Source organism: Melozone crissalis, unplaced genomic scaffold, assembly GCF_028551555.1.
Source record: "Melozone crissalis strain CALT ecotype California unplaced genomic scaffold, PUWL_Pcris_2 ptg000005l_1, whole genome shotgun sequence".
Lineage (NCBI taxonomy): Eukaryota > Metazoa > Chordata > Aves > Passeriformes > Passerellidae > Melozone > Melozone crissalis.
The window spans coordinates 46,014,131-46,028,816 of NW_026535783.1; the positions used below are offsets into that span (position 1 = coordinate 46,014,131).

The 14,686-nt window shown below is 41.1% G+C and overlaps 1 protein-coding gene across 1 annotated transcript; it reads right to left on the reverse strand.

The window, feature by feature from the left end:
• Window positions 1-6,426: 6,426 nt before the first annotated feature.
• LOC128944252 (monocarboxylate transporter 13-like) lies at window positions 6,427-14,413 on the reverse strand. The gene is made up of 4 exons (XM_054287442.1): window positions 14,212-14,413; window positions 10,446-10,589; window positions 8,502-9,308; window positions 6,427-6,653 (listed from the first exon to the last, which is right to left on the reverse strand). The coding sequence occupies exons 1-4, from the start codon at window positions 14,411-14,413 to the stop codon at window positions 6,427-6,429; spliced, it is 1,380 nt and encodes a 459-aa protein (XP_054143417.1).
• Window positions 14,414-14,686: the final 273 nt, after the last annotated feature.

The window sequence follows — 14,686 nt, forward strand, 5'->3', positions numbered from 1 at the left end:
TTTCTTACAGCCAGACCTGTGGCAAAACCAGGACACTGATGAATCTTGGTGAAAGGTAGGAAATGAATGCTTCTGGTGTAACTAAAAATAACAGGCCTGACCTTCAAAAAAGAATAGCTGTTAGTTGGTTTTGTGCTGTTGACATTATGATCCCGTCTTTCTAGGACAAGATTCTGAGATTTTTATTAATTTGCTTCCTTTAATTGATAATTATTTTTCTCTGATATTTGAGGCTTTCTACAACACACAGAGCAAAGTAAAACAAGTACAACCTGATTTAGTTTTGAATTTTATGGGAAATTCAGTGGAAACTCACAGGTATTTCACTGCTAAATCTACATTACCAGCAACACGGTACAGTAAGAGAAAATAAGGAATTATATCCCTTTCAGTTTGTCCTGAGGATCCTTGTCTGTCCATGGTTTGAGGACTTACTTTGAAGGAGGTATTATCTGGCTTCCATACTGAAGAACTCCACTATAGGCTGGATTTGAAGCTTTTTGAAAAGAAGCTATTCCTCAACTTGCTTCTACCTTGACTGCAGGCCCCTCCAGGGGGCAATATGTCCTGTAGACTGCCTTGCACAAGCACCATAAATATGTGCGGCGGGGGTGTATTTGGCCTATGATGGTCAGCGTCCAGCTAGCAGTGGGCAGGCCGACACCCTGCTGCAATTCAGTGCGAGCCCCCCTTGGCGTCTGAGGGCCACGGGCTGCGCTCGCACTACGGACCGGACTCACCACCTGTGCAGCTGTGAAATAAGGAGCTGGACTCTCAGTGGGGTAAACTCCGGTTTGATGAAGCATCCAAGATGAAATCCAAGGAGTAGGAACAGTGGAGGAACCGAAGGGAGATCCCCAGGGAGAGACCAAGAAATGGGGGTGAAACAAGGTTATAAAGGGAGTGGGTGTATCAAGGAGGGGTTTGCATTGAACCAATCATGGAGGATAGGGGGATGAACTTGACATAATTGACATAAAAGGGGAATCCAATAAATACAAAGTAAAGGAGGGGCCCCGGGACCACAGCCAACCACAACCCCCAGAGAGGAGAAGATTCTGGAAAGTTAGGAGGAGTGGGGGGTGATTGACTGGGCCCAGGGAGGAGAGAAAGTCCACAAATAAGGGAATAAATGGGAGGAGGAATTATATAACTTAGTTGAGTGACACAGGCCAAGGGCAGGGGTTACCATAGCAACTTAACGGACAGTCGGGCTATGGCGGGAAACTGGGGGAGGGCAGAACCATCTCACATCGAACAGGGGGAAACAATACATAAAATGGGGGAGTAATATAAAAACTTAATAACACACCACAACAAATATGTTCATCCTGAAAGCCTGGTTCATGACAGAAACTTCCTCCTCAAGTAATTTCCAAATGAAGCTATGGTCCTTACTGTGAGACCCATCTCCCTCTGCTCCACCTCTGAATCTTACAGTAAAGAAGGAATGGTAGTCTTAATCCTGTAGAAGCTGTGCCAAGAGGATGTCATGATTACAGTGGTGCCTTTGTTACTCTACCATGTTTTTCTAAAGAAAAATGTTTGAACAGCTTTCTGCCAGTTTTCCTTTGCTCCTACTTTGTCTGTGGTAAACTGGAGGTTCCCAGCCCAGGGCATTGTTCAGATTTGTGGGGCTTTCTCCATGAGATGCAGAATGATCAGCCATAGGTGAAAAACGTTTGGATGCAGTTGGGTGCTATCAAGGTGAGGTTGAATTGTTTCCCTTGCATGTAATTTCAGAAGGACATAGCTGGATTCAAGAGAATGGTGGTGCTTTCCAAAGCCTCAAGACCCTGTTACCACTGAAACTAACTTTGCTAACTATTTTGGGGTGAGAAACTCCTTACAGGTGGGCTGCTGATTTAGGCCTCTGAGGCCATCTCTTGAAGAAAGTTCGTATAGTCAACACTGACTACATTCTTAGAACTTGGATCAAAAGAGTCCTTTGCAATAGGTTGCTCAGGGAGGTCGTAGAGTCACCATCCCTGAAGATGTTTCAGAGGTGTGTGCACTGGGCAATGTGGTTTGGATTTAGAGGTGACAGTGGCAGTGCTGGGTGGATGGTTGGACTTGATGATCTTAGAGGTCTCTTCCAACACTGATGATTCTGTGATTCTAAGTAATCCCTGTAGTAAGAGTCCAGTGAAATTTAACTTGGAATATTTTACTTCAGCTGCAGCTGAAGTAAAAGCAGTTCCGAAATGAATACAAACACTCAGTACTTGAGCTCTGGATATGAGGAGAGCAGACTTCAGGCTACTCAGGGAATTAGTGAGTTAGATACCCTGGAAAGATACCTGCTTTTGCAGGTGCTGGGGTCTGTCAATGCTGGTCACATTTTAAGCACCATCTTCTAAGGGCATAGGAAGAGGCAATTCCCAAATGCCAGAAGTCAAGCAGGGGAGGCAGAAGATGGCTTGGCTGAGCAGGAATCTTCTTTGGGAGGTAGAGGCAAGAAAAGGTGTAGGCTCAGCAGAAGTAATGTCGGGTGATGTGGGAGAATCACAGAGATGCTGCTCACCACTGCAGGGAGAAAATTTGTCATGCTGAAGCTAAACTGGAGATGAAGCTGGCCCCAGCTGAGGGGAACACTAAAAAGCTTTTTCAAATATATTAATGGCAAAAGGCAGTGTAGAAATAACATCAGCCTGTTACAGGAAGAGGTTGGTCATCTCAAAAACAGCTACATGGACAAGGCAGAGATGTTCAACACTTCCTTTGTCTCTACTTTCAACACCAGTAAGGGACAAAGGTCATCCCACTGCCTGGAGCTGGAGTACCATGGCTATGAGAATGATCAGCTCCCATGATCCTGAAATTGTACAAAATTTCACAGCTGGGTAAACACATCATGTGATGGGTGATCAACTGGCTGATGGGCTGCACAAAGAGTTGCAGTGAAGGGGGTGGCATCAGGCTCGTGACCTGTCACTAGTGGGGTTCCACAGGACTCCACCTTAGGGCTTAGGTGCTTTTCAACATCTTAATGATTTGGATGCAGGACTCAAACACTAAGTTTGCTGAAGACATTAAATTGAGAGGAGCTGTTCACTTCTTTGAAGGCAGAGAGGCCTTGCAGGGCTACCTTGACAAATTGCAGGTCACCAAACAAATGAAGTTTAACAAGGGAAGGTGTCAGATTCTGGCCCTGAGATGAGACAACCCTGGATGTGTGTATAGACTAGGGAATGAGGCTGAAGAGCAGCACTGCAGGAAGAGACATCAGGGTCCTGGTCTGTGGAAAGTTGAACATGAGTCAGCAGTGCCCTGGCAGCCAGGAGGGCCACCCATGTCCTGGGGGGCATCAGGCCCAGCATGGCCAGCCAGGTAAAGGAGGGGATTGTCCTGCTCTGCTCTGCTCTGGGACAGCCTCACCTCGAGTGCTGGGGGCAGCTCTGGGTGCCACAGTAAAAGAGGGTAATGAGGATGCCCCCTGCCCAAAGGAGGGGGATAAGGAGGATGAGGTGTCTGGAGGGGAAGCCATGTGAGCAGTGGCTGAGGTCACTTGGTCTGTTTAGCCTGACTGAGGGGAGATCTCATTGTGGTCTTCAGCATCCTCATGAGGGGAAGAGGATGGACAGGCACTGATCTCTTCTCTGTGGTGACCAGTGACAGGACCCACAAGAATGGCCTGAAGCTGTGTCAGGGCAGGTTGAGGCTGGATATCAGGAAAAGGTTCTTCACCCGGAGGGTGGCTGGGCACTGGTAGAGGCTCCCCAAGGAAGTGGTCACAGCACCAAGCCTGACAGAGTTCAAGAAGCGTTTGGACAATGCTCTCAGGCACATGGTGTGATTCTTGGGATGGTCAGGAGTTGAACTTCAATGATCCTATTGACCCATTCCAATTCAGTGTATCCCATGATTCTATGATTTGACTTCTTTTGTGCCATTAGACAGATACATAGCAACAAGATTGACAGTGAGTCCAAGGGACTAATATTATTTAGTGCATTTAGCAAAGAAAATAAAAGTATTTCTCAGAAGATACTGTTCAGCCTGATGGAAACCAGGGGAAATCTCCAGCCTGAGCCTTGACAAAGCCAGTTCTGAGCTCAGACTGGGCTGCTCAGGACTTCAGCCATTCTGGCCATGAAAGCCCCAAGGATGTTATCAGCCCAACCATGCCGGACTATATCCGTGCTGCCAGGCTGTCCTCATAGCTTCAGCCTGAACTCTCTCTGTTTCAGCTTTGCTGCTGCCTCACCCCCATACCATGCACTACTGTGAACACCCCAGCTGCATCTCCTCTCTTCCTCCCCTTGGTGCCAGGGATGCTGTTTGGTGCCCCCAAAGCTGCTGCTCCCCTGGCTGAACCAGCCCTGGTTCCACAGCCTCTCAGTGATCCTTTGCTGAACTCAGTCATCTTTGTCAGCTTCTTTCCTGTGCTTTGCTGCTCCGAAATGTATGCACAACCATGGAGCAGAGGGGAACAATTACCTCCCTTGACCTACAAGGGCACCTCCTTTTGCCCCTGTTCTTCCAGCACAGTGTGCCACTAAGTGCCTTCTTTGCTGCCTATGTCAAAATAAATTGGTGACAGGGCTTGTAAATAAAATACAGAATTTTAACAGAGTGCTGGAGCTGGGAACTGCATCGATTAAACATTTCCCCATTCTTCCCACCTCCAGCAATACCACCTCCACTTTATAAAATGAAGAGTTATTTTAAGTAGTGGAACACTGCAGAAGACTGAAGAATAATACTCTTAGAAAAATCTAAGTTTTTCAACTGATAAGTTTAAAAAGGATTTTTGTCAGGTGTGTCAGAGCCTTACTACAAGACTTCGCACACTCAGTTGCTCTCCTTCCAATATGTGTTCTTCAATCAAGCCCCAACAGGTAGTTGATTTATTAATGGTTCAGCTGATTCCCTGTAAGTTAAATTAAATTTTTTAAATACTAGTTCTTATGAGACAAGAAGTAATTCTTTCAGATGAGAGATTTAAGTAAATTCAGCTTCACAGAAGAAGTGATTCAATGGTGAAAATTTCTGAAGTTTTTAAATAGGGCAGATATGATATTCATAATAGTTTGAAGGCTTTAAAGTGCTACATATTTTTCCTTTCAGTGTTTCTTCCTAGATGTTATTCAGCCCTTTCTCCCTTAAATTCTGTTTTCCCCCAATAGAGTAAAATTACAAAAAAACCCCAGTTGTTTGGATACAGACTCTTTTTTATTCTTATAAATAGAGACTTTAGTCAAAGTATTTGCCTTATGAAAATTGGAATGTGGGACTGAAGGGGACATCAGGAAGTCATCTAGCCCATCCTAGTACTCTGAAACACATATATTTATATCCTTGATTGTGTGTTACCTATTCTCTGATGTCTCTGTATTTTCATATTCTGCATTCATAGGCCTGCATTGTATCTGAACAGGCTACAATGAAGCTTTTCCCCTATTACATAACTGCCTTTCTGGGAATTATATAAATTACCAGTTGTTTTTAACAAGAAAAGGAAGGAATTAATGATGTTTTCTTCATCTCAGACTATTATGGATTTGAAGGCTGTTCTCATGCCCTATAAAAATTTTTTCTTCTAAACCAGGCAAACTTTATTTCTTATACTTTTCCCTTATTTCTTAATTCTCTCATTTATGTTCAACTTAATTCTTTGCAACTCATGTACTTCTTCCAGTTAACTCTGCTTTGCAAGTATTGTTATCTCCTCTGCATTACCATTGTTATCTCCTCTATATTACCATAACACAGAAAGACATTTGCTATTTTAAATACAGGGTTGCATTTGGGATTCTCTAGTCAGTTTGAAGTTCCCTGTAGCCTTAGTTCTTCCCATACTACTCATCAATCCTTCTCCATTTTCTGTGGGTGTATTTTGCTTTTTACTTCTGGTATCTAGGACTGCATTTCTCTCTACTGTATTCTGTTACTCATATAACTTTTAACTTTTACCAGGTTTGTCTATTTATTTGTCTTATTCCAGCACTGCTCTGTAGAGTACCTGCAAACCCTTCAGCTCAAAACTGTATTCATTTACTTGTGCTTTCAGATCCAACTTGTTTACTGAAAATACTAGGCACCACTTCCCCAAGTAAGTATTTGTGACCTAATGCCTCTTCCTTTTTATTAGCGATAGCTGCAGTCTGCAGTTGAGGGTAGAGTTTGTATCTGCTGCACATGTACTTCACAGCAATTTAGTTTAGACTATGGTTTGCCTATTTCATTTAGCACAGCCCTCTGGGACTCTACTGAAGACTTGCGTAATGAAAATGCAACTTCAATATCAAAATAATATGGTAATGGTTACTGCTCTACTTTGCATGTAAATTAATTACTTTCTTCCTTTGTTTCAAACAGTCGTACCCAAAATTTCTGTTCTTTTGCAAATCCTAATAATAGTGACTTTGGCAAAAATAAAACACTTCCATGTGCCCTTGAGATGCTGTCAGAGGTCTCATGTAGTCACACCACTACATTGTGCTCTCCATACCTTCTGGTTTGATGCTTCAGGATATGCAGGGAAGCGTAAGGTAACATTGACTTTTCTGGTTTGGTTCTAATCTTGCTTTCTCTTATTTTTCTCTGTTGGAGTTGATCTAAAATAATTAAAAATCCAGCTGATAGGACAAGAATGGCTCCTGCCATGTAGAAGCCTGCTCTGTAATCTCCAGTCATGTCCACAATCAGACCTGGAGAGAAACAAATGACAGGAATTTGATTGATGGAGAGCTGACGAATGTAATTTAGTTCAGCATTGTGAATATATCCTCTTATAAAGGCAGTGTACTGGCTACATACTTGTCTGGCAGATTTCTACACCATAAGCACAAGGAACATCACCCCAGTATAGCATTCATTTTTCATTTTTGTGTTTTGAAACACAATTCATGTCTCATTGTTTTTCATTTGTGAATTACTAGTGAAACAATATATTACACAGTTTTAAGTACTTTCCAACCAAAAGTGTGGCAGACAGTGCAAGTGCAGGTATTGGCAGAAAGACAGATTGTGCAGCTGTGTATGTGAGCAGCTCCATGTTCTGTGGTGTAGCTGTCATGAGTTGCTGAAATTTGGACCATAACTACAGCATGAGCGAGTTTAAAGAAGGAAAGGACATTCATCTGCTGGAGACAAAATTGGAGAATTTGTCTGATGTGTTGTGGATTTCCAGTTCATCATTTTACAAAGAGTCACAGAAGCTAACAAAAAGACCTTGGTTTTCAGGGACATTGAAGCCAACCAAAATATGTGATGCCATTGTGTATTATACTGAAAAATCTCTACAGTACAGTATTACAGTAGTAGCTCTGCAGCAGTGTGTCAGCTGCCCTGTGGGTATGATGGCACATTCCTTTGTGGGCTGATGAAAGTTGCTTGCTTTTGGGAAGTTTGTCCATGTTTAGGGTACTTCCTAGCCCACATTCTAAACTATGATCAGCCCTACACAGGCATAGGAACCATGAACTCAAATCTTTTAGATTTTACACTCAAAGGAGGAGAGGAGAGCTTGAGAGGCACTTAGGGTTCCCTGCTCTTCCATATATTCTTGGTAGTTCACTAAATATACAAAAAGGGGCCACACTGATTCCCAGATAATTAGTACTAGTGACCAACCACTATGAACTGTATTTTATTCAGATCTTTCCAACACATTTTCGATACTGTTCTGTTTCAAACCCTCTACAAATCTTCCTGGTTCCTGTATTTCAAAAGTGAATTAAAATATTCCAGTATTCAGCTGGACTCATTTACAACCCATTAGCAATGCCATTATCACAAAAGTCACTTGTGCATGAACAATGGTCTTTGGATGAGGACTCAGATCTGCATTGCACAAGTCACAATGGTCTTTTTTTTTTTGCCATATCACTTTTTAAAGCCTCTACAGCTTGCAGTTCATTTGTCTTGCCTTTTTCCAAGATGACTATATCTTTTTGCCAGGCCATAAATCCATGTGCTGTCTCATTGTCTGCTCTCTCTTCCCACTGTTCTTATATGCTGCCTTCCCTGTTTATTATACTAGCTGGCTCAAATGCTGTCTAAAACCAGCAGGCATTTCTCTGAATATTTCCTTGAGGTTTGCATAGCCTAATGTTTCAGGCTGTTCAATTTGAACTTCTGTAGAAACCCTCCCAACAATACCAACATTTGTGCAACATCAGTAGTCTCAAATTTCAGTTTCTTCTCTGAAAGTGTGTGTCTGCTGCTTGTCCCAAAGACGGACTTTCTTAGCTAAATAGTTGGAGGCCATCAAGTGGCATTATGTGGGATTCAGAAAGCAGGACAACCATGTGAACCCTGCCTTTTATCCCTCCTTTCTTGTTGTAAAGGTATCCCCAAAATCACACAGAAGAGAAGGAGCAGTGTATTTTGAAGAGGATTTAAACTGACTATTTGTTTTTATGTACTTCTTGGCTCAGATACCCCTGAGCTAAAAAAGGGGGAAAGTTGAGTGCAGATCAAGATCTTTTCAGTTCAGATTACCATTCCCCTTTCCTCTTTTAAACTGTATTTGGCAGTGAGTTGTCTTAACTTACCTGCAAGAGGAGGCCCCACAAAACCTCCAGTGCTTCGAATAAGCATGAAGAGTCCTAGGGCACTGTCAAATTCTGGCATGCCTACAACATCTACTAGCACTGTAATGTGAATGGCGACTGTTGTGCCAAAGAAGAATCCATAGAAGCCAGTGAATATTGCCAGGGAAAGGTAATTGTTAGCCAGTGGCAAGAGCATCAGGGAAGTACTGATCAATGTAATCGCCATTGCCAGCAAATGAATGCTTTTGGTAACGTGGAGGTTGGCATACCAGCCACACAGCAATCTGCCTCCAAAGTCCACCATAGCCAAAATGGATAGGAGGGATGCAGTCCATGATTCATCTATTCCCAGGCTGTAGCTAAGTGGAACTAAAAATAATGGAGGAACAAAAAAACTCATAGCAGCTAATATACCAAAAATGGCATAAAGTACAAATTCTGGTTGCCTCACAAGCATCCAGTTGAAGGTTTTGGGCGTGATGGGAGACTGATCTTCTTTGTCTGTCCTGGATGCACCATTGCCAGGTGGTGTTTCAGTTTCACAATGTCTGGCCTCAAGGAAGCAGCTGCTTGCCAGGGGTCGCATCAGTACTCCACAGACACAAATATTGAGTTGGATGCCACCTATGATCAAGAGGGCACCTTTCCATCCGTATTGACCAATCAACCACTGGAAAAATGGCCCAAACATGAATGCAAAGGCACATTCTCCAGCACTGGCAATAGCATTGGCCAAAGCCCTTTTCTTTGAGAAATAGTGGCTAACAATGCTAATGGCTGGTGTCCATGAAAAAGAAATGCCAAGACCTGAAAAACACCAATAGAAATAGCACAGGTTAGACACTGTTGAGGTATTTTGTGAAGGTAGAAATTTAAGCAGTCAGTGCTTCTACATTTGCAAAGTTAAAAAGTGTTAGAAAGAAAACATTTTTGCCTAGAAGAAGAATGAGTTTAGCTGGAGTAGGTGTAAGGGTATATTTGTGACTATATTATATTCTGTACATTGTATATATTCAAGTGAAAAAGCAGAACATGAAGTATATACATTATTACATTCTCACTTAAAAAAAAAAAAAAGAAAAGAAGTTGGTTTCACAGCTTTGCCAGTGCATGAGAAATCCCATGGTTATGAGGTTGAAGCTAGGCAGATCCCAGTGTCCATGCTGTGTGTGTTAAGGCTGGTACTAGGTCAGACCAGCCGATTAAGCTGAGCTGTATTCAGGGTAGACATGAGTGAGGTGGGACATGAGGCAAGTTGGTGTATTGCCTCTATTTGCTCTTCATTTTCTCGCTTAACTGCTTTGAGCAAATTTAAAACCTGCTCTAACTTAGAGTTATTTTGATGGCTCCCTAGACTCTTTGGCAGCCCAGGAGTGCCAAAGGGTTCAAATTCCAGACATTTTCTCAGGCATCCAGTGCAGAATTCAGAATGGTTTATTTTATTCCCTGCTAGCTTTGCTTCGTGTTCCAGGAAAATCTGCTAGCTGTTGGAGACAATTATCTGGCCTGGTATGGCCTGAAGTAAAGGAAAGGATTGGAATAAAATGAAAGCCTGGGACTCTGTTCAAACCATAAGATAAGCTGATAGAAAGTATAGAATTTGGGATCTCCCTGTCTTTTTACTTCAGTTCCCTTTATAATGTTTTTTTAAACCTTCACAAAGCTCTTATCTCTGAATGAAAAACAGAACACTTAATTTTCTGCTTGCATATAATTTGCAAGTGTAAATTATTGGCATCTAAATATTTGTGTTCTTTGTTGTTGCAGATCTCCTGTACAAACTCTTATTTCCCGAGTGAAATGGGACGGAAATCACTTTTAAAGAACATTTCTTGTTCTGGCTGCTCATAAAGTCAAAATAGATACCAGATTTTAAAACTCCTACCACTAGCACCCTCAAATACATTGCTGGTGGAAGAAAGCCATGAAGCCATAAATTCATACCCTGTAGGAAGCCAGTTGTTGCAAACAACCAGACCATGTTGAGTCCAAAAAATCCCAATGCCATTCCTGAAAAAGCCAGAAGTCCTCCAGTGATCACAACTCTCCGATGGGTATATTGTACACACAGTGAACTGGCAACAGGGGCTAGATAAGCAGAAAAATCAGAGAAAGAAAAATACATTAGAACATTAATCTGATCAACATGGTCAAATAAATAAAACATTTTGATGATGACTGCCCTTATAATGCTTGACACAAACAGCCTTAATTCTGCTGGATGGGGTAGGAGGTCAATCAAGTTCCAAAATTTCATCCTTGCTGATAGAGAAATTACTGTTCCTGAGGCACAGATTTGAAAATATATTCAACATATGTGGACTCTTTTAAAGGGAAAGAGCATTTTAGTGCCTTCCTTGCAGTAGGACAGTTCTACTGACTTTCGTGTAAGGATATAACTACCAACAAGACAGAACCTCATGGAATGTTTTAGCAGAAGGTGAAACTTCAGCCATGGAATCTATAGGTTCATCTATAAAAATTGTATTATTGACAATATGTTATTGATATGTCTGACATGAAAACATTCTGGAGAAAACTAATTTTGTTTTCTAGAATTTTGCAAAAATCAACCCTTAATGGAATTTTAAAAGTTTATAAAGGACCAAAAATTAGGGTTTATTTTGTGGTAATACTTTTTACAGAAAATTGGCAGTTCATTTCTTAACTCTTTATTTAGTGGTACAGTTTCTCACAACAGAGTGCAGGGGCTCTTCAACACAAGGGCAAAGGTGGAGGTGGTACAGATCTGATAGTGCAGCAGCTACTTTGGTCTCTAGTCACTGTCTGGAAACACCTGAAATGTCAGAGATATTTTTGCTTAATGAAGGATAGTTTTACTGCCTGGCTGTTTTTTCCATCAGCATCACGAGTCGAGGTCACAGCCGCAGGATTTCTTTAAATGGCCGTGGCCACTAGGGGGTTCCCAAGTGCCACCTGGCATGGGCCTGCTCCCTAAAATCTGTTAAATATCCTGGGAACTGGAGTTCATGCATAAAACCGAATTCAGTTAACAAGGACCACGCTTCTAAATTTAAATACGTAGGAAGACAATTATTAAAAGAGAGCAGCCAGCAAGGAAGGTTTCGTAGTAGTTTGTAGGGGCAGGTTGTTGTACATTAACCTGTGCTAATCAGAATTGAGAGAATTTGGTAGCTAGGATGAGTGAAATAAACCTGACAGAGTACTAGTTGTTGCAAAATCTTCAGCATGTACATTGCCTGACAGCAGAAAGACCTGGCAGGAGTTACATAAACTTCAAACGTCTCATCAGGTTTTACAGCAAAAATCTGAAAATTTTATAAACATGTTAAAATGATACTGAAATTCAGTCATTATCCTAAAATGTAGTTCATGAGACATGATAAAGTACATGCAGTTGGTGAATCATAAAATATGATGAAAAGAAGAAGAGAAAAGTAGACACAGGGTAACATCCATGAAAGTTCTTGAAGACAAGAAAAAGATCTGGAGCAGAAATATTACCGAATCTCAATTCTTAAATAGCAAATAAGAAGAATAAACAGGCAGAAATTAAACATGGAGTAGCAAGAGAAAGAAAGAAGCTAGCCACAGAACTGGAAATGGGTAAAATAGCTTGACTCCAGAGTTTGAAAGGACAAGGGCAACACACAGAAAATGCACAAGGAATGGAAAGGGATGACAACAAGAGTACAGAGAAAGGTGTTGGGAGGTGTACATAAGTAGCCAGAGAAGGCTGGTGAAGGTGATGGGGAGAATCCTTGCTGTGGTAAACTGAACAGCCTGTTGCAAGTGCAGACCTTGGGAGTGGAAGCACATGCTCTCCTTCAACACAAGAAACAGACCTGCCGTTGAAAGGATCCAAATAGGAAAAAATAATAATTCCGGGATCATCCTTCTACTGAGCCAAGTGACACTTAAGGTTTCCCAGAGACAGACATTAAGAAAGACTAAGCAGGCCGGGAAACATGCTCAAAGAGCTGGAGGCTCAGGTGATTTTCATCAGAAAGTTTGTGGTCCCTATAAATGAAGCAAAGGCAGAAGAAGATGAGGACAATTCTGTATTGACCTGAGACATTTATAAACTACTATACAGAGGGGGTTTGGAATGTTTGACCACCAAGCTTTATTCACTGAAAGAGGATTCTTTTCAATGGATTTCAAAGGATGAAAAACAACTTCTGCTGAAAATTATAGCTGCCTTCCTTGAAGTAGGCTGGCCTCCCATGTGGCTAGGCAAATTTTTTTTCTGGTTTATACTTAATATTATTGTGTTATATGCTCTATTCCTTTATACATTCCTATACAATGTAAATATAGGCTATAACAAAACAAAACCTAAAACAGGACTGTTAAGTTTTTCCCTCCTATGCTGGCTTTTTCTTCTCATGAACTTCAGATGCCTGAATGACACAATAGTATCACAATATGTCAGTGATACATCTGTTTTGTTAACCAAATTGATAGATTACCATTTATTAAATTCTGTGGTCTGTGAAGCAGGTTTTTCAATTTTTTTTCAGTTAATTATACCTGTCACTGCAAAGCAGGCATCAAGGATAGCAGTTTATGAAACTGATAAAATCTTTTCAACTCATGACTTACTTTATCTTTTTACTTTGACTTTGGGTTACTCTTTTTTCCTTCTGAATACATTTTTCAAAGAAAGATCAGTTGCTCTTGATGTTTGGAAATACTGGAGTTCCAAGCAATAGTACTGATAGGTGTGGACTGAGTAGGATGCATGTAATTATACAGTGTCTATGCAAAGAAGTGTCTTCAGAGAGAAAATTATGATAGCATTTATTATGTAAGGATATTTACCTATAGCAACCATATATCTCTATGAGAATATGCAGAGCAGATTTCACAAATTCTGTACACTTCAAGCCTGCACATGTTTGGAATCCTCACATCATGTGAAGGTTCATGCAGTTTGCAGGGCACTAGGGACTCTCTAAACAACCCAGCTGAGTCAAATGCAGTATGTTTCTTATTTTTCCCTCCTTCATTTGATGTGATGTGGTATTTGACCTCACTGCCTTTGACTGGGATATTTCACTCTATCTTCCCCTACTCTCTGCTTGTATGGTCATATCTTTATTGAGTTCTCTCGGTGTGAATAGATTGGTTTTTTCTTTTTAACCCTGTGAGTCTTCTGGTAGATCAGTAACTTGGAATCATAGTAAGAGGGGTGAAGAAGACATAGAGTTGGTAATACATGCAAAGAAAGGGGATCTTGGTGAATATAAAAAGAAGTGGGAAAAAGCAGGACTGAAAATAATTGTGGTAGCAAATGGCTTACCTGATGGATGGGGTCACAATCCTTGTATTTTGAAGTACTTTGAAAAAAGTACTTCAGACAGTCACACTGAGATCAGTGAGCTTGCACAAACTGTTTTAAGAGCTTGATTCAACAAGCTCTGTGGCTATTATTCCTAATGAGTTTAACTCAAAGCCTGTAGCGAAACTTAATCATGAGTTTAGGTACATGATGTTTTTCAAGCAATCAGATTCCTATTTTATAGAGTTTTGTTATTAACCCATTTCATATATGAGGCAGTAAATGCCAATTTTCTGAAATTTTTCTGTATTTTCTGTAGAGACTTCTGGAGGAAGTCTAGACCTTATATGTTGCTGGGATTGGGTTTTTTTTTTAAGGAAGATTTCCAAACTTTCTCAGGTAGTTAATATTAAAATAAAATGCTAGAGGAGTACTACTACCTACCTCCTAAATGAAAGACGGTAATGGTTACTGATGTGATCCAAGAAGTGGTGCTTGCAAGTTCATCAAAGTGCTGCTGGATTTCAACAAAGAACAGACCAAAAGTCTTGAGGACAGCAGCAGTAAGGCCCATCACCATGAAGGCTGACACTACCACAACCCATCCATAGCCACCGTCGGGTGGATTGCTGTCTTTAGCCTGCATCTTTTCTAATTCTTAGTTCTTCTCTGGTGTTTGGATTGTTTTTTTCTTTTTTTTTTTTTCTGGAGTGGTAGTGATGGTGATGAGGTTTTTTAACAGATCTGCAAATTGGTAGAAGGCCCATGGTTAAAGAAATTGATGAAAATATTCTAGGAATGGCTTACACAAGTAATTATCAAGTTAAAATACAACATTCATTACAGGGGTTTGACTGAAAATATTACCTGGGTAACAGAGGTCTGAAGAGACAGAAGACTGAATAAAGAAATTTTTTAA

Coding starts and splice junctions, on each gene's coding strand:
- LOC128944252 (XM_054287442.1), bottom strand. CDS start 14,413: ATGCAGGCTAAAGACAGCAATCCACCCGACGGTGGCTATGGATGGGTT. Junction 10,590..14,211: donor TACCGTCTTTCATTTAGGAG/GTAGGTAGTAGT, acceptor CTGCTTATCTAG/CCCCTGTTGCCAGTTCACTG. Junction 9,309..10,445: donor AACAACTGGCTTCCTACAGG/GTATGAATTTAT, acceptor GGTGTTTTTCAG/GTCTTGGCATTTCTTTTTCA.